The sequence below is a fragment of the Enhydra lutris genome, unplaced genomic scaffold (genome assembly GCF_002288905.1).
Source record: "Enhydra lutris kenyoni isolate GAN:26980312 unplaced genomic scaffold, ASM228890v2 scaffoldscaffold26, whole genome shotgun sequence".
In the NCBI taxonomy this organism is placed as follows: Eukaryota; Metazoa; Chordata; class Mammalia; order Carnivora; family Mustelidae; genus Enhydra; species Enhydra lutris.
In genome coordinates, this window is record NW_019154110.1 from 5,004,050 (window position 1) to 5,029,030 (window position 24,981).

Here is a 24,981-nt window from a genome sequence, read left to right on the forward strand (position 1 = left end):
GGTTAGTGCAGGCATCCCTCCCTCTGACTGTCATCCTGTCCAGCCCAGAGTCACCAGGGCCTGTGTCCTGCTCCCCAGCACTCTGCCCCTCCTTGAGCCTGTGCCCATCGCCATGGCGGGAGGTCCCTTCAGAGAGATGAGGTAAGGGCCAGGTTTTCCACCTTTCAGAAGCCAGGCCAGGCCCTTAATTCTTCTCACCCCAGGTGACAACACCTCCTCCCTCCAAAGAATGGGCAGCCAGCCCTCACTTTCAGGCCATTAGCTAGCTAACTGCTAAGTGAGTTAGGCGAGGAGAGCACTGAGACTAACTTCAGGCTGCTGGGAACCAGGGCCCCCTTTTCTGACCTACCACCACCTGGACATATTAATCAGAACCACGGGTCTGAAGAGGAAGTGATATTAAAGTCATAAAGTAGAAAGAGGAGCCCGGGGCTTATGTTCATTTAATTTTCACAAAGATCAGATTGGCTGCCCTGTGACCTGAGGTTGTGGAGACAACCTGACAGATTTAGCAGGGGGTGGGGGAGTGCGTGCTGGCAACACTGGGTTTTCATATCACCGTCATCTGTAATGCCAACTAATCTCCAAATAAAACCCAAACTCTATACCTTAATCTGGATTGTTGTGTGCTGCAAATGAATGGGGACAAGCGCTGTTTGCTTTTTGAAATGTATCTCCATCACCTAATCCCTAAATAGGGCCAGGTTCCACACAGGTCCTGGGTGGGGGACATTCCCCAGGCTTCCAGCGGGATTAGGTAGAGGGACGGTTAATTGAAGGGCTTAGGGCTCCGGCTGACAGACCCTAGGGAGATGGGAGCCTCAGCTAGCACCTTCTGCTCCCGCTCCCACTGCTTCCAGGATGTTCCAGCTGCCTCTACTTCTGGAGCTGCTCTGCTCCAGAAAAGCATGAGTTTGCCATCAGTCTGGGCTGGATTCAAATCTTGGCTCTGCTATGTAACCTTGCAATTCTCTCAAAGTCTCTGAGCCTGCAAAATGGGGGGTGATAATACTTGTCTTCTCTCAATTTTGGGGAATGAGAAGCAATAATGTTAAGTGAAGGGCTTCGTCTGGTTGATGCATTGTAAAAGCTCTCAATTCAACCTTCCCTCTCCATAAGGCAGGTGAGGAGAAACTGGGAAGACCCCAATCTTCTTGTTCCCCTGGCCTCCTGCCAAGCACTCCCTTTTGCCCTGGGAAGCCCTACGTCCAGACTGCACTGGGGGCGGTAAGAGAGGGAGGAAGTGGCTGAGAGCAGAGAGTTCTCCTCTCTGTGACGAGACCCAGAGGACAGGCCACCCGATTGCTATCTCCAGCTCTGTCCCTGCACATGGAAAACTTTGCACGGTCAAGATTTCCTAGGCAGGAACTAGGTCTTTTACCTCTTGATTTCCAGCAGCTAGCACAGTACCATGGCTCATAAAGGAGGACTCCATAAGTGTTCGAGGCTACAGAGTCTGTTAAACTTGGGAGGAGGGGCTTGGGTTCAGGTAAGGACCCCATTCTGGTAAAAGGGGTGTATATGTGGAATGACCCAATCTCAGTGTGAGAAGACGCTCTGGGTCAGAAGCTGTTTGAGGGGGCCTGCCCTTCATCTAACATTTACAAGCCTTCCAAACTTCCAATCCAGGTACCTGGGGTGGGGAGTGGGAGGTTGAACACTGAAGGCCATGTGGGCCCATAGGCTACCTGGCCAGCAGAATTCAGCACAAGTAGGATAGCCATGAATCTCCACAAACATTCAGTGTAGCTTTTAAACTCAGTCTTAAGTGGTCTGGGTTGCTAGAAACATTGTAAAATGCCACCTGCATTTTTTCTCACAGCTGACATTTCTTTCAACCAACAACAGAAATTCTAAGATTTCTCAACAAAGTCATCTGTGGTGGGACAAGAGGAAGGAAACCTTCCCTCTCTCTCATGTACCATCTGGGGAAGCTGGGACGGGCTATGCATCAAGTAGAAACTAGCAAACCTGGAAAGCAAATGTCTACTGAACCAATGAGTGTGTAATTTCTTTCCTTCTTTAAAAAAACAAACAAACACCCCCCCCCTGATTTATTTATTTATTTTAAAGAGAGACAGGAAGGGAGGGACAGATACTCAAGCAGATGTCCCACTGAGCTCAGAGCCCGATGCGAGGCTCAGTCTCACAACCCATGAGATTGTGGGCTGAACCAAAATCACAAGTTGGACGCTTAATTGACTGAGCCACCCAGGAGCCCCATGAGTGTATAATTTCTAAGAACAGAAGTGTATCCTGCGGGGGGGAAAAGGCCACAGGAGCTCACAGTGTGAACAAAAGGAAAGGAACATACCATTAGGAACAGACCCTGAACTGTGTTTGCTTCGACAGCACATATACTAAGAATACGAACAGAACCTGAACAATGATCAGAACTAAGCAATCTTTGGGCTTCTGTGTTGTGACAAGATCTGAAGTAAGAATACAATGGATACAATAAATATTTATTGGATAAAAAGCTATTACTGACAGTTTCTAAGGACCTTTACACAGATTCTATCAGTACACCACTAATTTAAGTTCTTGGAAGTTTAACATTACATGGGGACTTCAACACCACTTCGCAGTCTTTGGCTCCATTTAACAGAGGAAGGACCACAGCTGGTCATCTGATCTCTCTCAGCCTCAGTTCTGTCTTCGGGGAAAAGGGGCCTAAAGCCGTTTCCTCTTCCAACCTCCAGGATTGTTATGAAGACCAAGAGTAATCACGTAAAGCAATTACTCAACTGTGCACACTTACAATCTACTTTCCACACTCCCCCAAACTCCGACATTTTAAGAATCTACATAAAATAACCTCCGTTAGGCTTACATACAATAATATGTATACATCCTCATAACATGTTATGTTTATGTATTCATGTATATGGTTATTTATGCCCATATATACAGTCAAATCTGGAAACAGTCCCTATCTACAAAGAACGTCTCCCTGTATTAGCTGAGACAATCTACAGTAGGCATACTCTTGCCACCAACACACACCAGCACAAGAGATTTTCAATTAAAAGCAGACATACTGTTTTGCCATCTGAATTGTTTTCATTTTCGGAGGCAGAGCAAAGGGTGATGAAAAGGTGGGCAGTTTAAGGAGGGCTGGTGAGTGGTAGAGACAGGCAGAAACATACAGAAAATCTGAAAAAGGTGAGCAGAGGATGAAGAATGAAACTAAGATTCTGGAAAGGTAGCCGCCTAGCTCCCAATTTCAGCATCCTGTACCAACCTTTCTCTCATTTGATGTCCTGTGATCAGCTCCTCTTCTGAAACAAACTGGCTTCTAGAAAGGCAATCCTTTCTGTTTTGGAGGTTACTGATCTAAATTACATGTCTGCCTCAAGGGTGTGTGAAGCAAGGGGGACCATCAATTTGTACACTTGGGGAAGTTCAAGGCAATGTGGTCCTCTTCTGGGAAGACCTGGATTCTATTTACTCCTGATGGGGAAAAACCCAGCCTTGGGAGGGCCCAGATGGACTATAGAACGCAGACGGGCACTGGGTTCAGGAGAAGGAACTGAAAGACCAGTTCTTTTCAGTTGTTGTCTGACTCTCCTTTACTGCCCCTCTGGAATCTGAGAGAGGTTGGGGCTCTGGCACGAACAGCAGGTGGCCTTGGCTTGGCCCTCTGACTAACCAGAGCTGTAGACAAAGGGCCTGACAGGTGGACTGAGTCAGTGATTGGCTGCTGGGAGCCTGGAGTCTCCCCAAACCGGCTCCAGACTTTGATGATGAACCCTCAGGTTAAAGCTCTCCCAACTCGCCTTCCATTGCCCGCACCATGACATAAAGCTCGGCCAGGCCCACCACAGAGGCCACGATCAAGGCAGCCAGTACCCGCTGGGGAGAGAAAGAACCAGGCTTAGGGAATGCAGGCCAGCATCCAGCTCTGCAGACTCCAGGGCCTCTGGTAAAGATGGCGGGGGGGGGGGGGGGCCCAGATCACAGGTTTCGGGGAAGGGAAAAGAGAATCTGGATTCTCTTGAGGTTATTATGTACTCCCATGAATGCTGGACAGCTCAAATGCTCCTCTTGTTTACTAAATAAATGTTTGTCTAATGCCTAACCTGTTCAAGACACCTTCACATACATCCTCTCTCTCCCACCAACACTCCCACCTGGGATACCCTGCCTTGCCCAGTTGCTTACTTACTGAGGCCATTTCTGTGAAGATGTACTGGCTTCCAAGGTAAGTACAGACGAAGGCAGCTGCCACCGTGACAATAAAGTTGAAGATGGTGATGACCAGAGCTTTCACTGACCTCACTTTGGGGAAGAACCCAGGGAAGAAACGTTTATGTCAGCATCCTCCACAAGGCCCTCTTGTCTCTGGGTGAGACAAAGGGCCTTCAAACGGCAAGCCTGAATAGCTCAGGCTTAAACCCAGAGCCCTGGGGTGGGAAGAAGTGCCATGACCAACCCGTCCCAGGCTTCAGCAGTGTGATTTCCCAGCACCTCACCTTGCTTTCCCAGTTCACTAAGAGTCCCACCATGTCTTGAATCCTGGGAAAAAGAAAACACAAATGATTCCAAATGGAAGCAGCTCAGAGGCAGCCCAGAGAGTAACTATTTGTCAGTCTGGGCTCTGCTCTCTTTATTTCCCAACATATTAAGTCTGCCTTCTCCATGGATTCTGTTGTCAGAACCAGATGGATTTTTTCCTGAACCACAGATCATGCATTTCAGAAAAAGGACATAGGTTCCCAGTACCCATCTACTCCTCTCTTGCTCCAGGGTGGGAGCATGCCACAGAACAATAGGGAGTCCTATCAGAAGAAAGGCTCCAAGGCTTATCTCCATCTCTCCAACTTTTAAGAATCTGTCACGACCTGAGCCCAGAGTCTCAGTAAATGAGCTGGGAATTGTATTAGGTTTGTATGCAGCACAGAGCTTCTGTGGACCCTGACAAGTATAAAAACCAAGCTTCCAAGATGTTTTTTTTTTCCCCCTCTGTATCTCTTCCCAGCACAGAGGTCTGCTTTCAGAAGCTACTCAGTCCTTGTATTGAGGAGCGGGCCCTTACCTTACAGGTGACATTGTATGTGATCCGCTTATATTCCTCATTGGCCAGCTGTATCTTAATCTTCTCCAAACGGGCAACTAGGTCTGGGTTCTGAGGCAGAAAAATCAAATGAGAAGGATATCCCCAGCTTATTAGAAAGCCATGTTACAATCATTGGTTTCAGGGGGCAAAGCACTCCTAAGGGTGCTAAGAGACCCATGTACTAGTTATGCCTCCACTGCTTTGGAAACTTTTTTTTTTTTTTTGCAGATCTGTTTTCCAACCTGTCAAGCAGGGAGGACAGTATCTGTTTCCCCCATCCCAGCTCTCAAGGATTTAAAAGACAAATTTTTGAGCCTAGAGGTTGATTCATAAATCTGAATGTATTGTAAGTCCAATTCAGCCAACACCACTTTCACAAATATATCCGTTACATACCCGGGGAGGCTTCACCACCTCTGGGAGATAGATTTCACTGCCTTCTAGGAGCTCATGAAGGTATAGTGTGGAACCTGGGAAGAAAAGATTTTTACAAACATAATGATGCATAGAATTGAGGTTGAAGGATTAAGATCAGAAAAGGGTCTGGCCCTTCTATTTTTTTCTACCAAAATAAAACATGGCCATCCCTATTTCAATTCATCTCCAAGATCATTTTCAATTGAGAAGAATCGAGGACAATTCCACATAAATATCTCCTAGTATGCATAGCTAAGTGTCAGCTCTCAATTATTTCGCCAAAGTCACAGCTAACAATAAGCCACTTACATTTGCGTTCAGATTAAGTCACGCTGTGGCCACAATAGAACTGCCCTAAATAGGTTTAAGTCATGGTGATGCTAAATACTTAAAGAATAGTGTACTAGATGATATCTGAGGTACTTTTTATTTTTATTTCTTAAAGATTTTATTTATTTGACAGAGAGATAAATTACAAGTAGGCAGAGAGGCAGGCAGAGAAAGAGAGGGGGAAACAGGCTCCCTGCTGAGCAAAGAGCCAGATGCGGGGCTTGATCCCAGGACCCTGAGATTATGACCTGAGCCAAAGGCAGAGGCTCAATACACTAAGCCACCCAGGTGCCCCCAAAAGGTATTTTTTAGTTCTAATAGTTCTAGTAGTTGAGCGGTCTACCCTTTGTACTTCTGGGTAGACTGTGTTAATTTTGACAAAAGACCTTACAGGCCAGTTTGTCCTAGTCCCTCCCCTCACAGTGAGGGGAACTGAGACGCAAGGAAGAGACACGACTTCTCCAAGGGGAGTTTGCTGCAGAGCTAGGACTAGAACTCAGCTGCTACTCCCAGTTCAGGTCTTTCAACACAGCTTTCCATCGTTCTATGTGGGGGGTGGGGGGTGGGAGGGTGCAGAAAGACGCTATCAGATGAAAAGAAATCCAAATACCCAAACAGGACAAGCTCACTATCCTAAGTTGTTTTCTACTGTAGCTTAAAAGGAAAAAGTTGAACTTGTGTGCGGTGTACTGGGTTAGAACTGGACTTCCTCAAAGGTCAGGAGGCCCTAAGGCGGGGTGGTAGTGAAGAAGAGACTCTCAAGAGAGCAGAAACTGCACACGTAAAATTTGCCACCCACAAGAAATCCTCATGGAAGCTGTTAAGGGAGCGGGTTGTCCTATGGTTTATGAGGTGACTCTTGGGTTAGCTAGATGACTGTTCCGCGGGTGAAGAGTGATGGATTTTTTTTCCCCTCTCATAACGATGGCAGAGGGGGAAAAAGAGTCAGGAAGGAAAAGACTGTGGAAAAAGGGGGACGAGTCCGGGCTGGAGACTGCAGCTCACCACTCTCTCTCAGATACTGATGCAAATCTCGGATCAGTCGGAAGGAAACCAGGCGCGCGGGGCCACTGGAAAAATCGCCGTCCTTGTGTTTCTTCCCTAGCGCAGCTTCAAGTTCTGCCCGCAGCTTCCGGGGCAGCTGCTCTGGCTCCAGCTCCCCACCGGGACCCAAAGCGCGAACCAGTCGCTCCCCTGCCAGCAAGCAAGACGCCATGTCTGGCGGACCTGGGGTCAGGTGACCGGGAGCAGGGACTTCCGCTCATCGCTCAGCGGAAGGAGCATGGAGGTTGCGGGGCGGGATGAGGCGCGACAGAGGGCCAAGGGGGCGGGGACGCGGCGCGGGGCAGTGTGGGGCGGGGGCAGAACGCCTCCGGCCGCGGGTTGGGCCCAGTGTCAGCAGCCGAGCAGACGCTCGGGCGGGACATGGCGGGCTGTGTGGCCCGGCGAGCCCTGGCGGTGGGCAGCCGCTGGTGGTCCCGCTCGCTAACCGGGGCCCGAGGGCCGAGGCCGCTCTGTTCGGCAGGTGGAGCTGGGGCCTTCCCACCAGCGGCGACCACGACAACGCGGAGGCACCTCTCGTCCCGGTGAGGGACGGAGCGCGGGGCCCGTACGTGGAGCCCAGGGAGCGTGTTTCGGCCAGGGAGGAGGCCAGGAGGCCGGACCGGCCGAGGGTGATTGAAGTTCGACCCGGGAGAGGGTCCCGGCCGGGAGCCGACCTGCCTTGCCTGGGATGTGTGCCAGGAGCAGAGAAGGGAGCGCGGCCCAGAGCCCTGGGTTACGCAGTACTGGCTCTGAGGGGGAGCTAGTAACCCTCCCGGAGCGAATTTTACCTCCCCAAGTGGAGATCTCGAGCGCTGTTGTTAGTGGGCAGCCTTTTAATTAAACCCCAGGGCTCCTGACTTGAACCCTCAGCCCCGGATTGGGACAAAGCCTCCCTCAGAAAGATGCTCGAAGTGGGAAACCGGACTCTTGAGAATGAGCCCTGCGTGGGTTCCGGGTTTCTGCGTGACCTTGGGAGATTGGTTCTTTCTCTGTGACTTGGCGAGGGGGCTTGAGGCCATGGGGAGTGGTGTGAGCATTGTCTCTAGCGATGGGACAGGCAGGTCAGTTTGGGGCTGGAGGATCAAGTGAGAGGAAGCATAAGGTTCACATCCCCAAAATGTTAAGCATAGCAGGTCTTTGAAGCACTCCTAGAAAAAGCACCCCTGTCCAGAGAGACCAGAGAGAACTGACTTTTTGGTGGCTGAAATCAGACACTGGTATTGGGGAGAGATGATAAATATTTGCAGTGTAAGACCCCTGTGAAATGTGATGTGAATCTGAACAAAAACTAGATTGAGAGACTACTAGGTGCAGTGCAGTGAGTGTGGTAGGACATCTGGAGATGATGGCTAAGCTGTTCAAGGGTAGGGTAAAGGCTGCAGTTTTGGGGGGAGGGTAGACAGAGCTGGAATTATAAAACAAATGTTTCACACACTCGGCTCTGAGGGGGAACACAACTAATCAGACACAGGCATTGCTCTCAGGGCACCTACAGTCTCTAGTGGAGATAAGAGCTGGGCACAAACAACGGAAATGCAAGATGGGAAAGGCGGTTAAAATGCTGTGGGAGGGGGGCGCCTGGGTGGCTCAGTGGGTTAAAGCCTCTGCCTTCAGCTCAGGTCATGATCCCAGGGTCCTGGGATCGAGCCCCACATCAGGTTCTCTGCTCAGCAGGGAGCCTGCTTCCCAACCCCCCCTCTGCCTGCCTCTCTGCCTACTTGTGATCTCTGTCTGTCAAATAAATAAATAAAGTCTTAAAAAAAAATTGCTGTGGGAGGTCAGGAGGATGGGTCAGGGAAGAAACAGAGGCAAGGGGTATAAATAAGCAGGGTGCAAGGGCATGATATGAGGAATGCTGAGACTGAAGAGAGGAGGAAGTGATCTGGGAGCAGTCAGACTTAACAGAGAAACTGAGGCAGGGCCTGTGGCTGGACCTCCAAGGACGAAAGGCAGAATCTGGAGTGGTGGTTTGGGAGGACCCTTATCTGCTTCACCCCCCCTCCCCCACTGCTTTGACCCTTCTCTGCTCTCACTGCCTGGCCCCTCAGTATCCTAGTAGCGTATTCTAATGGTGTAGGTACCATTACCTTCTCAGCTTTTCTTTTCAGTTGCTTGTTCTTTTCCTTCCTAACCAGGAACCGACCAGAGGGCAAAGTTTTGGAGACGGTTGGTGTATTTGAGGTGCCAAAACAGAACGGAAAATACGAGACTGGGCAGGTGAGTGCTGGGCTGGGTCATCTTATATTTGTTTTCAAGGTGTGCCCTGCTTCTGAAAGGGTTAGTTTTGGTCCTAGACCCGAATTTTTCTGCCTTGGTGTTTAGTGCCAGAGCAGAATCACAAATTTTTTAAGATGGGGTTTCTGTTTTCCTGGTTGTGAATCCTTTTCATGTGTCAGTGGGTTCCCTTTCCAAGTTAGCGTGGACAGAGATAATTTGGACCAAAGTGAGGAGAGGGCCAGGTTGCTGAAGAGTCCTGTAAGTTTGTGGAAGGTAGGAAGCCAGTGGAGGGAGCTTTCAGAAAAGGAAACCTTTGGGGGCATCTGGGAGGCTCAGAAGTTTCAGTGGCTAACTCTTGGTTTTGGCTCAGGTCATGATCCCAGGGTCCTGGGATAGAGCCCTGCATCTGGCTCCCTGCTGGGTGAGGAGCCTGCTTAAGATTTTCTCTCTCCCTTTCCCTTTCCCTCTCCCCTTCCTCTCTTGCTAAAGGGAAAAAGAGAGAGAGAGAGGGAGAGAGAGAGAAAGAAAAAAAGAAAGAAGAGCAAACCTTTGATACTTTGTCATGGTTGAACTGATTGCAGTGTAATATAAGTTGTGGGTGCAGAGTTTTTGTATCAACTTTGTGCCAGATGCACTGAGATAGTTTTAGGCACCTTGTAAGTAAGGACTTTCTGTTTATTCAACTTCCCACTCCCCTTTTCTTGCCTTCCTGCAATAGACCTGGTGTTGTGTGTTGGACCTGAATCAAAAAGCAATGCCTGGGGCACCTGGGTGGCTCAGTGGGTTAAAGCCTCTGCCTTCGGCTCAGGTCGTGATCTCAGGGTCCTGGGATCAAGTCCCACATCAGGCTCTCTGCTCAGCGGGGAGCCTGCTTCCCCCTCTCTCTCTGCCTGCCTCTCTGCCTACTTGTGATCTCTGTCAAATAAATAAATAAAATCTTAAAAAAAAAAAAAAGAAAGAAAAAAAGCAATGCCTTCGTAGAGTTGGCAGTCTAGAAAGGAATTATGGGGTCAGTGGTTATACACTGTGCTGAGTTGAGGGGAGGTCAGGGAAGTCTTCCTAGAGCTTTAGGCTACCATCTAAGGGATCAGCAGAAGTCAGCCCAGTGAAGGGGGTCAAGAGTATTCTGAAGCTGGTGGGGGTGGATCACCAAGTTCAAGGGAAAGATCGGTAGGACCTTGTGCTGGGGTTACCAGCTACCTGTGCTGCTTAGTGGTCTGAGTCCCACCTGGAAAGACTTGTGGGGGGTGCCTGGGTGGCTCAGTGGGTTAAAGCCTCTGCTTTCGGCTCAGGTCATGATCCCAGCATCCTGGGATCGAGCCCCACATTGGGCTCTCTGCTAGGCAGGGAGCCTGCTTCCCCCTCTCTCTGCCTGACTCTCTGCCTACTTGTGATCTCTGTTAAATAAATAAATAAAATCTTAAAAAAAAAAAAAAGACTTGTGGACCACACACTCACTGAGGCTCTCTTTCCTCCTAGCTCTTCCTTCATAGTGTTTTTGGCTACCGAGGTGTTGTCCTGTTTCCCTGGCAGGCCAGACTGTATGACCGGGATGTGGCTTCTACAGCTCCAGAAAAGTAAGTACCCCTGTCATTGTGCCTCATGGTCCCCTCAGGAGGAGTCCTGACTCATGGCTGATGTACATAATTGGGGTCCCAGGGGAGAACTGAACATCCTCCTGGGCCATGGGAACAGTCCCAGAATACTTCCTGGACACCATGGAGACAAAAGTGCTGAGTGCCAGGGACAGTCTGAAGCCACAGGGTCCCTTTAGGCCTCCCCAGGATGCCTTCCCAAGCTGTTCTCTATTTGCATTATAAGTAGCCCAGAAGGCATTGAGGGACTAATTTCCTTCATTTTCTGATGTTCAATTAGAATCTTTCTGTCTCTTATCATTAGAGTACATTAAAAAAGAAAAGGCCTAGTTCCATTAAGTAATCACAGACCACCCCAGACCACCCCAGGGATGTGAGAAGAGTGGGGTACTCAGGGCTCCAGGGATAGAACCAGCAATTTGATTTTCTCAGCGTCGTCCCCTCCTTCCAAGAAGCAGCCAGAGACTAAGACAAATAAAGACTCTGTGCCATGGGTCCTCCTCATTACCGTGGTGCCATGGGTCCTCCACATTCTGACTGGGGATGGGCTGGGCCCGGATGTTGCTGAGCAGGTACACAGCTGACGCCAAAACCCCTTCAGATCAGGCACTAACAAGTCCGTTTAGGTAAGGAGGTGGTAGGGAGCTAGGGCAGGCACCACTTTGGTTTCTCTTGGGGTGATCTTGGGCTTCTTCCCCTACCCTCTAGAGCAGAGAATCCTGCAGGCCATGGCTCTAAGGAGGTGAAAGGCAAAACTCACACTTACTATCAGGTGCTGATTGATGCCCGAGACTGTCCACATATAGTAAGTAAGCAAGGTGGCTGGGCCTGGGGTTTCTCTCCCTGGGAAAGGCCTAAACCTGGTGGAGACAGAGGGAGGGAGAAGGGTCAAAGAGAGCCCAGATCAGCACTGGGCCCCAAGTTCTCAGGACTGGATTGTGACTAAGAAAGTCTGTCTCGCTTCTTTCCTTAGTCTCAGAGATCTCAGACAGAAGCTGTGACTTTCTTGGCTAACCATGATGATAGCCGGGCCCTCTATGCCATCCCAGGTGAGCAGTGAATGTGTATCTGAGTATGCCTGTTGGTGAGAGGCCTGGTGTGTCTTAGAAGACTCCGATGCCTTTCCGATGTCCTTTAATCTGCTAGGAGGGATTATAGAAGCTGAGAGCAGTGGTGCCAGGCTTGTCCCACTTGGAGACAAGGCCAGCATTGTGTTTCTTCTCAGTCTTGTTCCTCTCTTTTCCTGTGTGAGTTTCACTGTTTCTTTTCCCTCTCTGTGCCAGGCCTGGACTATGTCAGCCATGAAGACATCCTCCCCTATACCTCCACAGATCAGGTTCCCATCCAGCATGAGCTGTTTGAAAGATTTCTTCTGTACGACCAGACAAAAGGTGAGCTCTCTCAAGAAGGGAAGCTGAAATGGGAGGGCCCTTCTTCAAAGATGGCATCACACAAGTAGCTTCAAAGCTGTATATCCACAACCTTATTTAGCCTCCCATTAGATCTGTCAGGCGGATGGCAGTTGTCTCCTCCTAACAGATATGGAACCTGAGGCTCAGGGATGAGAAGAAGGGACTCAGGGTTGCTAGTGAGTTGCAAGGTCAGGGTTACAGTAGGGTCTGAAGACCTGGGCTCCTCACTCCCAGCCCGTTTTTCTTCCCAGGATGTCCCATAATGCCTCAGGGCTTATTCTTGGTGGCCTTGTGCCTTCTTCTAGCCTGTGCTTTTGCTTCCAGTTTGGGTGCCTTATTTCCCTGGGCCCTCACTTGGAAGAGTTTTCTAGGAGGGGCAGTTGGAGAACACCCGGGACTCTGGCCTGGACTAACTAGTCTTCTCTTGCCCCAGCACCTCCTTTTGTGGCCCGGGAGACGCTTCGGGCCTGGCAAGAGAAGAATCACCCCTGGCTGGAGCTCTCTGATGTCCACCGGGAAACAACTGAGAACATCCGTGTCACCGTCATCCCCTTCTACATGGGCATGAGGGTGTGTACCTGGCTGGGTCCCTCCCCTCGGGGTGGGCCCCCAGATTTTCTCTGGTATCCCCAGTGTGACTTTGGAGTAGATTCCACCATGTGCCTAGTGGTTCTGCTTCCAAGTGCCGCACATACTGGGCGGACTCTCAGGATCTAGAGCGGCAGACACTCAAGTTCTGGGACAGAGTCCTCCAGGCTGACTCTTCCTTCTTTCTGGTTCAAAAGCTTCCTGTTCATGAAGAACATACACGTACTTGTTTAAATCAGTAGAAGCTGATGTTCATACTCGGTATGCGTTAGTCAGATGTTTGTTGAGCTCTTTCTTGCCTGGCTGTGAGCCTCTAGTAAACATGAAACCCTGTCCCTGCCTTTCAGGAGCCCATGGTAGTGGGAGAGGTTAGCACAGAACCCATCAAGTGTTGTCACAGTATTGGGCTGTGGAAGGGCCGAGGAGGGCCGTGGCCTGGGCCAGCCGTGATTGCAGGGGTGGGGGGCAGCAGCTGGCTGGAAGACTGGTGAGAAGGGGAAGGGCCCTGTGGCTGACGTCCATTGGCACCCAGCTCTGTTGGTGATCAAGGAGGAGGGAGGAGGCCAGGGACCAGGCCAGGGGAGGCTGCCTCCTTTGGGGCTTGTTGGCTGCAGTCCAGTCACCATCCCACAGACACTCACAGCATTGTTCTGTCTCTGCAACCTTCCTGGAATACACTTCCTCAGTTGGATAGCTCTTGATTGGAACAGACTTGGTCCTGCCCTCTGGGACTCAAATTCTTTTTTTTTTCCCCCCGCAGGAAGCCCAGAATTCCCATGTCTACTGGGTGAGTGTGTACCTGGGTAGATGGGCTGGGAGGGGGGCAGTTTGGCTCTGGCGGGAGGGGTCTGTGCACTGCAGATATCCCTTTTGGTTGCCTTTTGCTTTCGTAGAATTCCAGGTAGGCTAGCTCAAGGTCTGTTCTTTGTCAGCTGTGAACTCTGTCCTCTGCCCTCCACAGTGGCGCTACTGTATCCGCTTAGAGAACCTCGACAGTGACGTGGTGCAGCTCCGGGAGCGACACTGGAGGATATTCAGTTTATCTGGCACCTTGGAGACAGTGCGAGGCCGAGGCGTGGTGGGAAGGGTGAGCATCATCAGGCCAGTAATGCCGCTTCTGGTCCTTCCCGGCAGGCCTGGGGGCTCAGTGCCTGCTCTCCTCTCCTCTGTGGCTGGAGACAGAGGCTCATTGTGGGATGCCTTGGGCTGCTTTGGGTGACACCTTACAACAACCCCATGAGATGGTTTCTTACAGCCTGAGTCACAGCTGAAGAGAGAGGTTGCGAAGTGAGCAACTGGCCCCCGGTCCTGTGCCTGGTAATGGCAGATTTGAATCCAGGGGAGTCCAACATCAGAGCTTTTGTGCCTTTCTGTGGGGCTCCTCCCCCTAACCTGCCCCAGCCTCTGCTTCTGGTTGTCTTTCCTCTGCCTCTTTTTTTTTTTTTTTTTTTTTAATAAAAGATTTTATTTGACAGAGAGAGATCATAAGTAGGCAGAGAGGCAGGGCAGAGATGGGGCGGAGGGAGCAGGCTCGATCCCAGGACCCTGAGATCATGACCTGGGCTGAAGGCAGAGGCTTAACCCACTGAGCCACCCAAGCACCCCTCCTCTGCCTCTTAATACACCTGCCTCTGCTGGTCCACGAAGAGATCGGATTTTGCAAATCCTGTACTACCCCACCGTGTCTTCTGAGAATGAAGTCCTGAGAAACGGCCAGCGACCACATTTAACATGTATTTCTCCCCATGAGCGGGGACTTGGGATGTAGGGTGGGATGCTGAGTAAGACCAGGGCTTTGGAGTGAGATAGTCTGGCTCTGAATGCCAGCTGTTTGTGGTTTATTCCCCACATTGGGCCAGTTTAACAAAAAAATCTCAGTTTCTTCCTGTTAAATGGGAGTCACACCTATTACCTCATAATTCCCGGGAGGTTTAAGTTAGCCAAGGTTTGCAGAGCAGCAGCACAGCACCTGGCACCCACGCACTTAGTCAATGGACTCTGGAAGGGCTGTTTACAGAGGAGGTACTCTGCCCAGCATCTTTGCCCAGTGGCCTTAGATGTTAAGTCTGAGGTTCTCTTTCCCAGAAGCAGAATGCAAGACCCAGGTCAGTGGCTGGTCTCGGGGGCGGCGGGGGGGCGGTGAGTACTGGCAGGCAGTCATCGTGGGGGGCCAGAAGGGGCACCCTCCTGATGAACTGGCAGTCGGCATGTGACCCCAGGGTATGGGGAGCTGGCCTGGCCTTACCGATTTTCCCTGAACCCTTATAGGAACCCGTGTTATCCAAGGAGCAGCCTGCATTCCAGTACAGCAGCCACGTCTCCTTGCAAGCTTCCAGCGGGCACATGTGGTGAGTGGGTGAGCACATGCTGGGAGACGGGGTGCCCCAACTCCGCAGACACAGCCGCAGCTCAGAAACATGAGAGCTCAGAGTTTGCCGTCGTTAATTCTGGGCCGGCTTCCATCTTGAGATGGGGTTTTTCTGCTGTTCGTTGTCATGGGGGACTTGTTGGATTTTTTTCTGTTTTCTAGTTCCTGTGATTTCATGGACTGAGGACTTAGACCTGAGAGGTTTGGTGGTTTGGTGTGGCACTGAGTTGCCCATGTAGTTGGTTTTCCCCTGGTGGTTCACTCCTTAACCTAAAAGTATGGTTGGGTAGCTTATGAGTGTGCATCTAAGGGCCAGAATCAGGGCAGCTGTTTCTTTTCTTGTAGGGTCAGGAAGGGCTCTCGGGTTTGTAGACCAGTGTTATCTTGACGTGAACCAGGCTGAAGGGAGCTCATCGTGCTGTGTTCAGTCCCGGAGCCAAGGGCCTAGGGCTCTCAAGATCCTCAGTAGGGCCTCTGCCGTTACTCCCTCTAACCCACCTTCTCTCTGACCTGCAGGGGCACGTTCCGCTTCGAGAGGCCTGATGGCTCCCACTTTGATGTCCGGATCCCTCCCTTCTCCCTGGAAAGCAATAAAGATGAGAAGACACCACCATCAGGCCTTCACTGGTAGGCCAGCTGAGGCCCGAGTGCCTAGGCCTGGCCTCTGAACAGCTCTCCTCCCACAACTGCTGCAGAACTCTCTTTCCACCAGGGGCCACAGTGGGTCTCTTCTATTGTTTGTACCGTTTGGTTGTGGGGTTCTTTTTCAGCGGGTGGGTGTAATCGTTTTCTCCAGAAGACCTGTGTAGGACTCCTCCAAGGCTGGCCTCCCCCGTAAGCCCTGACTACACTGTGTTCCAGTAAACCTTTCCACCAGGAATTCTGTGTTCAGCTGCCACAGGCCTGGGTTTCCTGGCCTATTCCACAAGTTGTTTGGAATATGAGGTTTGGTCAATAAACCAGTGCACACTTGGCCACCCTCGCCATTTCTGCCCCTGGGTTCTCAGGCTCCCTTTTTGACCAGTGGTGCCCTTGATTGCTGTCCTTGCTGCCTTTCCAGGAAACTGCCCCATCTGTTAGAGTGTATGCTTCTCCCCTGAGGCTCGGACTTGGCTGAACATCTCCCAGGGTCACGGTGCCTCTCAGCCAGTGGGGTGAGGGCTAGATTGGACTCTTGTTTTCTTTAACCTCTGCCAAGTGCTGAGCAGGAGGCCAGCATCAGGCTCAGGGTTCTCCGCACTGGTCAGCCGTTGGCATCGCTGGCCTCCTTGATCCTGGGAAGGAGTGTGGCAAGCCATGTGAGGTCCCTGGAATAATAGGCCTGCCAGCCATTAGCCTGTGTCTGTCAGGCCTTTCCAGACGACAAATGGAGAAACTCAGCCGAGAAGCTTTAGATATGTATGAATGGTGACTGAGCCAAGCTACTTTCTGAGCTGCTCACAGATCCTTAAGAGCCAGAGATGAAATGTGCTGCATTTCCCCCTGAATCATAGGGATTCCTGCTTCCCTACTACCATAGTGATTGTTAAAGAGATCATTTTATTCTTAATATTAAATCTCAGTTCCAGCCCTTATTAGTGTTGTCCTTAATCCTCCACCAGGGGGAGCCTGGGTTGCAGGGCAACTGAGTGCAATAGGATTTCGGACTCAGAGAACGCAAGGCAGGTGGCGAACAGGAGGAAAACAAGAGCTAGGTCCACAACAGTGAGCTGACCCAGTTCTGGTCACTGCAAGCACGGCTCTGTACCACAGCACTGTAACACATTTTTATTAGAAATTAGTGTTTGTTTTCATCACCTGTGCTGAGCAACAAGGGATTGCAGGTAAGTGACAAAGGGGATGTTCTCTTATGGCAGGACCTGGGCCATCACTTTAGGTAGACATTGGTCAGATAAGAAATGGAGTAAAGCCCAGTCCCGGGACCAGTGGTAAACAGCAGGCTTCCAGTTTTCTCAGAAACTGACAAGGTTTGACCTTCATCCACACTCCTTGTTTGCGCTCCCATGAGCTGCTCCAAGTTGAAAAATTGACACGGCTGAGAGCTGCTTTCTGAATGGGGCTGAGAAGCGCAAAGAAATTCCCCCAACCCTTATGCCACAAAGTCTGATTAAAGAAGCTAAGATTACTTCAGTGATTTCAACGTTAGTATTTTTCTTAAGACCAGGGAGATATTTTTGATCAGCCCAGGATTATTGTGCTTTCTTGGGAAGAAAGGCTAGTCACCACTGAAGACAGCTGAGGATCTAAATGTCAAAGCAGCAGAGAGGCTGGGGCTGGGGAGGTCAAAGAACAAGCACTAAAATACCTCAGTGGGAAGCTGGGGCTTTGAGTATTAGAGGGCCTCAGGAGGGTAGCAGAGGAAATAGGCCAGTGGCCTCAGGCAGAAAGCATTCCAGTCTCCGCGGGAAAACCACAAAGCCAAAGGCCAGAATCTGGCCAAAGGAAAGGATTTGTCTTCATCTAGTTACTCCACTCAGGGCTGGAAGAAGTGTTTTGAGCTGATGACCAGGGTGCCTCACTGGAAAATCTACACATTCAAGGCTGTGACAAGTGTAAAATACATGGTTAGTCACACTTCCCCGGCCTCATCATGTCATTTCAGGTCCTTGTGGGTGTCTGCGAACCGTGGGCCTGGCATTTGCCTATAGGCTCCATCGGGTCAGCCACAAGCAGGCCACTTAGCTAGAGTGACAGTTCTCAGGGGAGAGGAGCCTAATAACCTGTGCTCCTTTCAGAGTAGCTACTGCTCAGCAGCTGTGGGATATGGCATTTTCTTAGGCCGGCTGCGCAGTCCCTCCCTGATGGCATTCCTTTGGAAAAGAATTTGGATAAGCAGTCTCCCGAGGGCCAAGCCAAACAGCAGGTAGTGAGAAAAAGCCCCAAGGAGGAACTTGCACCTTGCCCGAGAGCTGGGGCTTGGTGGCTCCACAGCCACGTTAACCTGGCCTCCGAAGGGATTTAGGCTGCTCCCATCACCCTGTGTCCAGACTCAGCGCTGGGCAGAACCACCATCCTCAGCGGGGACACGAAACCAGTAATATGGGGCAGGCAGGGGCTCCACAGCCAAGTACATGTCACCTCTGCACAGGGCTGGTGGGAACACGGAGCCGGTGGTCACTGACCTCAGCTGATGGGCATCCGAGTGCAGCACTCATGGGCTCCACTGCCTTCCTACTGTGGCTCATGATCCTGGCCCCTGTAATGGCCCTTTGGGTTTCCAGAAAGTAAAGCAAAGCATGCCTTGTAGCTGAGGGCAAAAGAATCAAAAAGAGCAATCATGTTAAGCCCTAGGAGTCCATTACATGACCTTAAAATGTCCTTTCTCATGGGCATTATTAGGACCACAGTTCCCAACCTAAATGTCCTTCTTTCCTGCATGCTCTCTGGACTGGCTGCTTGGCCAGCCCAGCAAAGCCAAAGCTAGTCAGTTTTTTGTTTTGTTTTATTGCTTCTCTAGCCCCTCTCAGATTGATTCTGCAGGGAAGAGGGGTTAGAGTCAGAAAAAGATGATGTGGGTCAGGGCAGAATACAAATTGAGTAAGAGTACAAAGTGCTTTAAAGAAACAGATGCCAAAGGCATCAAGGAAGGCCAAGGGTTCAGCCCTACCCAGGGTCTTGGCACCCTAAAGGGGTAGCACAAATGCCCAGTCCCCTCATTATTAGAGTTCAAGCTATTCATTTCCTAGGTAATTTTTTAAAAACCAAAGTCATGAAGCCTGTGCTTAAAGACCTCAAGGAAAAAGAAGCCCCACCTTCTATAAGAAACTGGGCCTCCACAGCACCAGAATGAGCCCACTCCCCACGGACCTCCCCAGAGGCCTTAAAGGTAGCCCTTCAGTAGAGCCAAAGGACACTCAGCAAGGGGCCAAGGGGACTGTTCTCGTGGGACATGGGCAGGTCAGCCCAGTTGCCCCAGGGGCAGACACAGCTCCCTGTCAGGAAGGGTGAGCAAAGGATCCAGGACTTGGGTCATCCTGAAGTGCTCAGGGAGCAGGGCAAAGGAATGTGGTCCCTCTCCTGCCCAGGCCCTCTGCCCTCCTGTCATGCTTCTGGGTGCTGGAGCAGAAACCGAGCCAACAGCAGCGTGGGGTGGCCAACGGGGCAGGGCTCCACAGGACAGGAGACAGGGTGTCCCGTGGCCTGACTCCCTGAGGGTCTTGTCAGTCGCGATGCGTAGACTGGTGGCCGAGCTGCCGGTCATCGTAAGTGCTGTAGCGCTTGACATGGATACGGCGGACCCGGTCCCGCAGTTCAAAGGTCTCCTCATCTTCACTGGGGGAAGCCTGGCTGCGGCTCCTGCTGGTGGCCTCCAGTAAGGAGTTGTCAGGGACTCGGGGGGTCTCATAGAGGAGGACGTTGAGCGTCTCCTCATAGATGCGGGCCTCTGGGAATTCCACCTGGGCTCAGGGGAACAAGAGGACTGAGTGAGGTTTCATCCCACAGACGCTGCAATGTGGCAGGGCCCTTGCCCCTGGGCTGGCTAAGTTCCTCCCAAACGCTCTCCCAAGACAGGTGGCTTCCCATCTCGTGAGGGAGGGGAAGCCTCTCTCTGGAGGAGATGTGGGGAGTTGGATTCGTGGACAAAAGGACGTCAAAGACTAGCATGCCACCCGTGCTCCGCCCAGTCCCAGACCAGCGGGCTAGCATGTGGGGAGGTTAGGGCCTTGGCCTTGTGCTCAGAGCCAGGCTTAAATACTGCTCCAGCAATTATGAGTGGCAGGGCCTCAGTTTCCTCTCGCGTAAAACCAGGGCCAATACCTACTTCAGAGAGCTGGTGTGAACATGAAAGACAGAAAGGCAGCTGGATTCTAGCCTAACCTGACAGCTCAGCTGTCGAGTGCGGAGAATGCTCCAGCCCTGCCTGTCTCATAGGTGTGCTGTGAAGAGTCAAAGTTCACAAAAGACAAAACACTCAGGAAGGTGACCTGATTTGGAATCCTGACTCTGTTAAGTGCACACAGGAGTCCGCACCAACAAAATGCCAGGGGGAAGCAGGGACACCTCCTGTAAGCTGTCCCCCCGCAAACCTCAGATGGCCCTATGCAGTTCAGGGGCCTGGGGGCCGAGCAGGTGCTACACGAGCTTGGGTGCTCCGAGCCCCTTGCGTCCACGACTCTGCGAGTGGGCTGCCCTCCCCGCCCAGCAGAGGACTCCGCCCACTCTGTTACACACACAGGGCCGGCGTGGGGGGGCGGGCAGCTCCCCTCTGGGGAGGACACCAACAGCTTGCAGACCGGGAGAACAGGGTTTGCTGAATTTGCGTTAACTGTCACCTGTCGAATCCCTCACATACACCTGGCGCTGCGTTGTTACTACAGGGGCTGAGCTGGTAACCAGGAACGCCTGACTAGCCAGGGCCAGAGAGGCAATCAGACCCTATACTGCTGCTCCTAGGAACTGCCACGTTCTCCTAATACTTCCACTGACTGCATACTATCAGGCCCCTGTTTGCAGGTGAGGAAACTAAGGCCCTGATGCTTTAAACAGCTTGTATGAGGCCAGAAAACAGGGCTACGGTAGAACCAGAATTCAGACCTAAATTGGGCCAACTCCAAAGACCCAGTCCTTCCCGCCACACCATGCTGTTCTTGCCTCTCAGCTGACCAGGACAAAGCATTCCTAGGCCATTCCCCGAACTCCCCGAACTGACTTTGTCCTTGCCCAGCACCATCATGTGAGTCTGGGGAAAACAGAGCAAACCGAACGCCCTCTCGCTCCCGGTGATGAAAGGCCCAGCTGGGGCTGCCCTGGGCTGCGTCCCGCCCCTGCCCGCGCAAAGGGAAGCCCCCCCACACCTTGGTCTGCTTCTTCTCCGTGGCATACACGATGGAGGTGCAGCACACCTCGGCCAGCTTGCGGCCCTGGCCGTAGAAGGACCAGCAGCAGATCTCATCGCCAATGACATCCTTGATGAAGAGCACGCGGCCATTGAAGCGCAGGGAGAGCTTGTCAAACAGCTCGATGTTTTTCAGCAAGTGGTCGTCCGAGTTGCTGGAAAACCCAAGAAGGCCAGTGGGCCTGGGAATGAGATTCTAGCACAAGAGAGGGTGCTGACTGGGTGTGTCTCCTCCTCCCCATCACGCAGAACTGAGGAAAAGTCAAGGGGTAGATGGGACCCTCTGGGTTTGGGGGCCTGTGAGGAAGAGGAGGGGAGTTGTTCGGAAATTAAAGCAGGGAGAACTGAGGGAGGGTGGTCTCCTCTCATTGGCCCCGAAGGAGGGAGGCTCTCAGCTGTCACGGCAGGAGGGTCTGTTCCCTGGCTGTAGGGGGGATGCCGGCAACACGTCTGTCCGCGGGGACTCCCTGAATCCGTGGCCTTCGGCGTCTACCTAACTGTGGCCGGCTGAGGGGACATTGGGCAAGGGAGAGGGTGGCCCAGCTGTGAAGCACAGAGCTTGGCTTAGGAGGAGTCCCAGCCACGGGCTTCCAGGGTCCCTCCTCCAACCCAGAAGCTAATTCTGGGAAAACCCCTGGCGTACTGCCTGACAGGACATGCTTGGGGGGGAGGTGAGGGGGTGGGAGTGGTTTCCGGTTTGTTCTCCTCTAGATCCCAGCCAGGGCCCAGCACCCAGTTCCAAACGCTTCTGCCCTCACTTCCCTTCTCTCTTTGTTCTTCCCGCCTCGAGACCCAGACCCAAGCCAACGGTGCCAGGAATGCAGGTGGCTTCTCTCGGGTCTCCTGCCCCATGGCTGGCTGCCTAGTCCTTCTAGCTACTTCTGCCACCCTTCCCCAAGCCCTGCCCACCCCAGCCCCCAGCTGCCCACCCTACCTGGTATAGGAATACTTGTTGTTGCTTCTATTGTACAGCAGCTTCACCACGGGCTGGGAGGGAGGAGAGCGTGAGGGCCAGGCCAGGGTCCCATCCTCCCCTGCCCACAGCCCACCGGGGTCCCAGTACCTTGGTGGAGGATTCAATGAGCCTCTCTTCCTCTTTCAGGGAGGTGATGATGGGGATGTTGCACACAGGCTGGTAGGAGTCCTTCTTTTCCTGGGTGACACACACAACCGAGAATCTTTTTCTGAGCTCTCCTGCTTGCCAGGCTAAGCCAGGCCTCCCCCAGGAGCTGTCGGAGCCCCTCTGCCAAGGCTACCCTCTGCCTGTCGAGGAGGCATCTGGCCATAGGAACTGCCAGTTGGCAGGCAGAACCCCATTTCCAGAAAACCTAAAATCCAGATTCCAAGGCGGAGAAACTGGAAACTAGGCTCAGTCCCCTACTGCCCAAGTCCGCCACCTTCCAAATGACTGGCTGCCAGCATCCTCGGCCTGGGCAGCACCCCGCATATCTGACAGTGAGGTTCGGACTCCCAACCCTACCGGTCACGCGACCTTCTGGGAACTGGACCTTGATGGCCCTGCAGGGAGAAGCCGACCCCGAACCTCCTGGACCTGAGCCCTCTTCAGCTCCGTACCTGCAGAGCAGTCTGGCACACGCTCACCAGCCCCTGGATGAGGTAATACTTGGCTTCGGCCATCAGTTCCTTAATTTCCTGCCGGTTCTGTGGGAGGATGATGGTGTCATCTCGGAGGTAATTCAAAATGGTGCCGAAGTGCTTCCCACATCGATCTATGAGGATCCAGCCTAAGGATTCAGACAGGCCGCACAGAGTTACTCGTTGCCTCCAGGAATGACAAGCGGGCAAAGGCCACCTGACTAGCCTGGGGGCAGCCCGCAGCACAGGGTCACAGGATCGGGAACACCACCTCCAGCTCTTTGGCCTGTGGCTGTTCTCTTCCTCCCAGGCTGGCCTGGACTGCGGGGGACAGAGGCCTTCCAGGCAACGCGGCAGCCTACGGAGGTCTCAGCTCAGGAGCACTCAGGCCCACTGCTGGCCACGTGGACAGTGCCAGGACCTGCCTGCCTTCTGTGTCCTGCCCACTCACTACGGCTGTGGTTCTTGGGAGCATCTCGTCCTTTGGGAATATTTAAGAAGTATGGATCTTCACCCTGGAAAATGTGTAAGCGCACACCCTTCTACCTACAACCTCCAAGAATTCTGAGGCTCTACCCAAGACTCCAGGCGAAGGAGATCTGCACTGGGTAACAGGGAGAGGGAATCTAGAGTCTAGACCTGCCACGCTTGAGCCCTGCCCCACACTCGCTTCCTCAGGAACACTTCCTTCCCTCCTCAGCTGGCCCAACGAGCCCCGATGCCTCACCTTCTTTGTCGGTCAGCACCTCCATGCGCCCGCTGAACATGGCCTTGAGCATGGTGTCGTGCCGGGTTAGTGCCCGCACGGTGGTGTAGTACAGGGAGCCCCCCACATTGAGCTGGACGTATTTGTTGCCCAGGCCTCCTCCCTTGAAGCCGCTCAGCTTGGGCTTGGCCCCCGAGGCTGGGCACAGACAGGTATCCCCTGACATCTCCCGCTGCAGGTAGATCACCACACGGCAGGAGGTCGGCTTGGAAGGCTCCGCCGTGGTGGAAGGATCACGAGTGAGTGGCCAGTGGAGGCCAGAGCCTCATACTCTCAGCACTGTGAGCAGGAGATGGGAGAGAAAAGACAAGAGTTAGCCGAGCAAAACCCTCAGCTGCAAGGGGACGGGAGGAGACCATGCAGTCATTCTCTCCTTGACAAGCAAAGAACTTCCCTGGCAGAGGCTAAGGCCCGAGGCAACAGCAAGAGAAGACATCCCTGCTCTTCTTTATGGTACCAGCCACCAGCGCAGTCTCCCAGAGCCTGCCAACCATCTCGCCGGCCTCCCTGAGCCTCAGCTCAGCTCTCAGCAGCAAGGAGGACAAGCAAACCCTTGGAGTTAGTCTGAGACGGTTTGAGGAGCAGATGGGGCAGCTGAAGTTTTACCCTGGGGAACCACAGTCCAATTCTCGTTCCCAGGACCCAAGACTTCCCACCAAACGTACTGGGAATCCTGCCAGCGCAGGAGATTCCCAGGAGCCAGAGGGAGACAGGATGTACTTCCTTTCTAAATATTCCAGGCTCAGAAGCAGCCTGTACCAGGGCTGACTTTGAGCACCACCGCAGTCTGGCTTCGGGAAGCAAAGTAAAAGCAGCTTTAGGAGAGCAGGGAATGAGCTAGGCTGGAGGGAACTGGCCAGTGTTCCTGGCAGAGGTTCCCCTGGCCCCAGTGGAGTTTCCTGACCTTCCCCTTTCTGGGTCCCAGCCCTGTCCCAGGTTCCTGAAATTGTCACCATTTTCCAGGACAGAACAACTACAGGATGGTTATTTTTACCTCTTCCTGAGAGGAGGCCCAGCCCTATCTCTTCCTGTCTTCCCTGCCCACAAGACTGGGGAGAAGGGGCTCAAAAAGACGGTAAATCTCAAAACAACTACGAAGTGATCTGGAAACTGAAACACTGATAGGCATTCATGGGAGGGAGGAGTGAGGGAAGCAAAGGAGGGCAGAGCTAGGTCACCCCTCGTGAGCTAGATTCTTTATTACATGTCTTGGTTTTCTAAGGAATCACTACAATTCATCCACTGGAAAAAAAGAGCAAACATTCACTGCAGGTTTACTGTGTTCTAGGTACTAGTCTAGGCGACTTAACCGACATTACTTCGTTTAATTCATACAGCGAGAAAATAAGACTGAGTGCCTACTCTGTTAGGCAGTAGGGACAGAGAGATGGAAAGATATGGGCCTTGCCTTCATGGAGTACAAAGAAGCAACATAACGTTAACAAGAATAAAAATAGTAAGAGTTAGCATTTATTGTCCCCTTTTATGTGCCAGGCACTGAGGATATAGAAGAGAACAAGTAAGTCATGGTCTCAGAGATTACATTCTAGGGGGAAGATATACATAATAAGCAAGAAAATAAATATGCGAGCAGTTCCAGATGGTAAGAAATGCAGTAACTAAGCTAGTGATAAGAGAGTGACTAGGGAGAAGTCCTAAGATGGATGGGGCCAGGGAAAGCCTCTTTGGGAAGGTGACATTCCAGCTGAAGTCTGAAAGAGCATTCCAGATGGATGGAAGAGTGAGTGCAAAG

General features: G+C 52.1%; 3 protein-coding genes across 9 annotated transcripts; 1 reads left to right on the forward strand and 2 right to left on the reverse strand.

Annotated features, from left to right (window-relative positions):
- Positions 1–2,444: 2,444 nt before the first annotated feature.
- LOC111151492 (transmembrane protein 199) lies at positions 2,445–7,063 on the reverse strand. 2 transcript variants are annotated; one of them, XM_022509507.1, is made up of 6 exons: positions 6,812–7,063; positions 5,456–5,529; positions 5,039–5,128; positions 4,476–4,518; positions 4,169–4,281; positions 2,445–3,855 (listed from the first exon to the last, which is right to left on the reverse strand). In XM_022509507.1, the coding sequence occupies exons 1-6, from the start codon at positions 7,020–7,022 to the stop codon at positions 3,760–3,762; spliced, it is 627 nt and encodes a 208-aa protein (XP_022365215.1). In that variant the 5' UTR covers positions 7,023–7,063; the 3' UTR covers positions 2,445–3,759. The 2 variants fall into 2 exon arrangements, with proteins under 2 accessions (XP_022365215.1, XP_022365214.1); XM_022509506.1 differs by lacking the exon at positions 2,445–3,855 and having other exon boundaries at positions 3,951–4,281.
- A 96-nt stretch (positions 7,064–7,159) lies between these two features.
- LOC111151352 (DNA polymerase delta interacting protein 2) lies at positions 7,160–16,005 on the forward strand. Of its 3 annotated transcripts, none has more exons than XM_022509311.1 (11): positions 7,160–7,392; positions 8,986–9,067; positions 10,547–10,644; positions 11,371–11,467; positions 11,636–11,711; positions 11,946–12,053; positions 12,508–12,644; positions 13,423–13,449; positions 13,624–13,749; positions 14,931–15,010; positions 15,547–16,005. In XM_022509311.1, exons 1-11 carry the CDS (start codon positions 7,232–7,234, stop codon positions 15,659–15,661), a joined length of 1,107 nt encoding a protein of 368 aa, XP_022365019.1. In that variant the 5' UTR covers positions 7,160–7,231; the 3' UTR covers positions 15,662–16,005. The 3 variants fall into 3 exon arrangements, with proteins under 3 accessions (XP_022365019.1, XP_022365021.1, XP_022365020.1); XM_022509313.1 differs by having other exon boundaries at positions 14,931–15,018; positions 15,547–15,597; XM_022509312.1 differs by having other exon boundaries at positions 7,177–7,392; positions 10,601–10,644.
- On the reverse strand, positions 15,017–23,638 carry LOC111151353 (TNF alpha induced protein 1). Of its 4 annotated transcripts, none has more exons than XR_002640853.1 (7): positions 23,190–23,638; positions 22,442–22,611; positions 21,930–22,019; positions 21,801–21,853; positions 20,826–21,021; positions 18,153–19,427; positions 15,017–15,610 (listed from the first exon to the last, which is right to left on the reverse strand). XR_002640853.1 is itself a non-coding variant. In XM_022509315.1 (6 exons), exons 1-6 carry the CDS (start codon positions 23,392–23,394, stop codon positions 19,191–19,193), a joined length of 882 nt encoding a protein of 293 aa, XP_022365023.1. In that variant the 5' UTR covers positions 23,395–23,638; the 3' UTR covers positions 16,784–19,190. The 4 variants fall into 4 exon arrangements, 2 of the variants coding, with proteins under 2 accessions (XP_022365023.1, XP_022365022.1); XR_002640854.1 differs by lacking the exon at positions 15,017–15,610 and adding an exon at positions 16,784–17,571; XM_022509315.1 differs by lacking the exon at positions 15,017–15,610 and having other exon boundaries at positions 16,784–19,427; positions 20,826–20,955; positions 21,804–21,853.
- Positions 23,639–24,981: the final 1,343 nt, after the last annotated feature.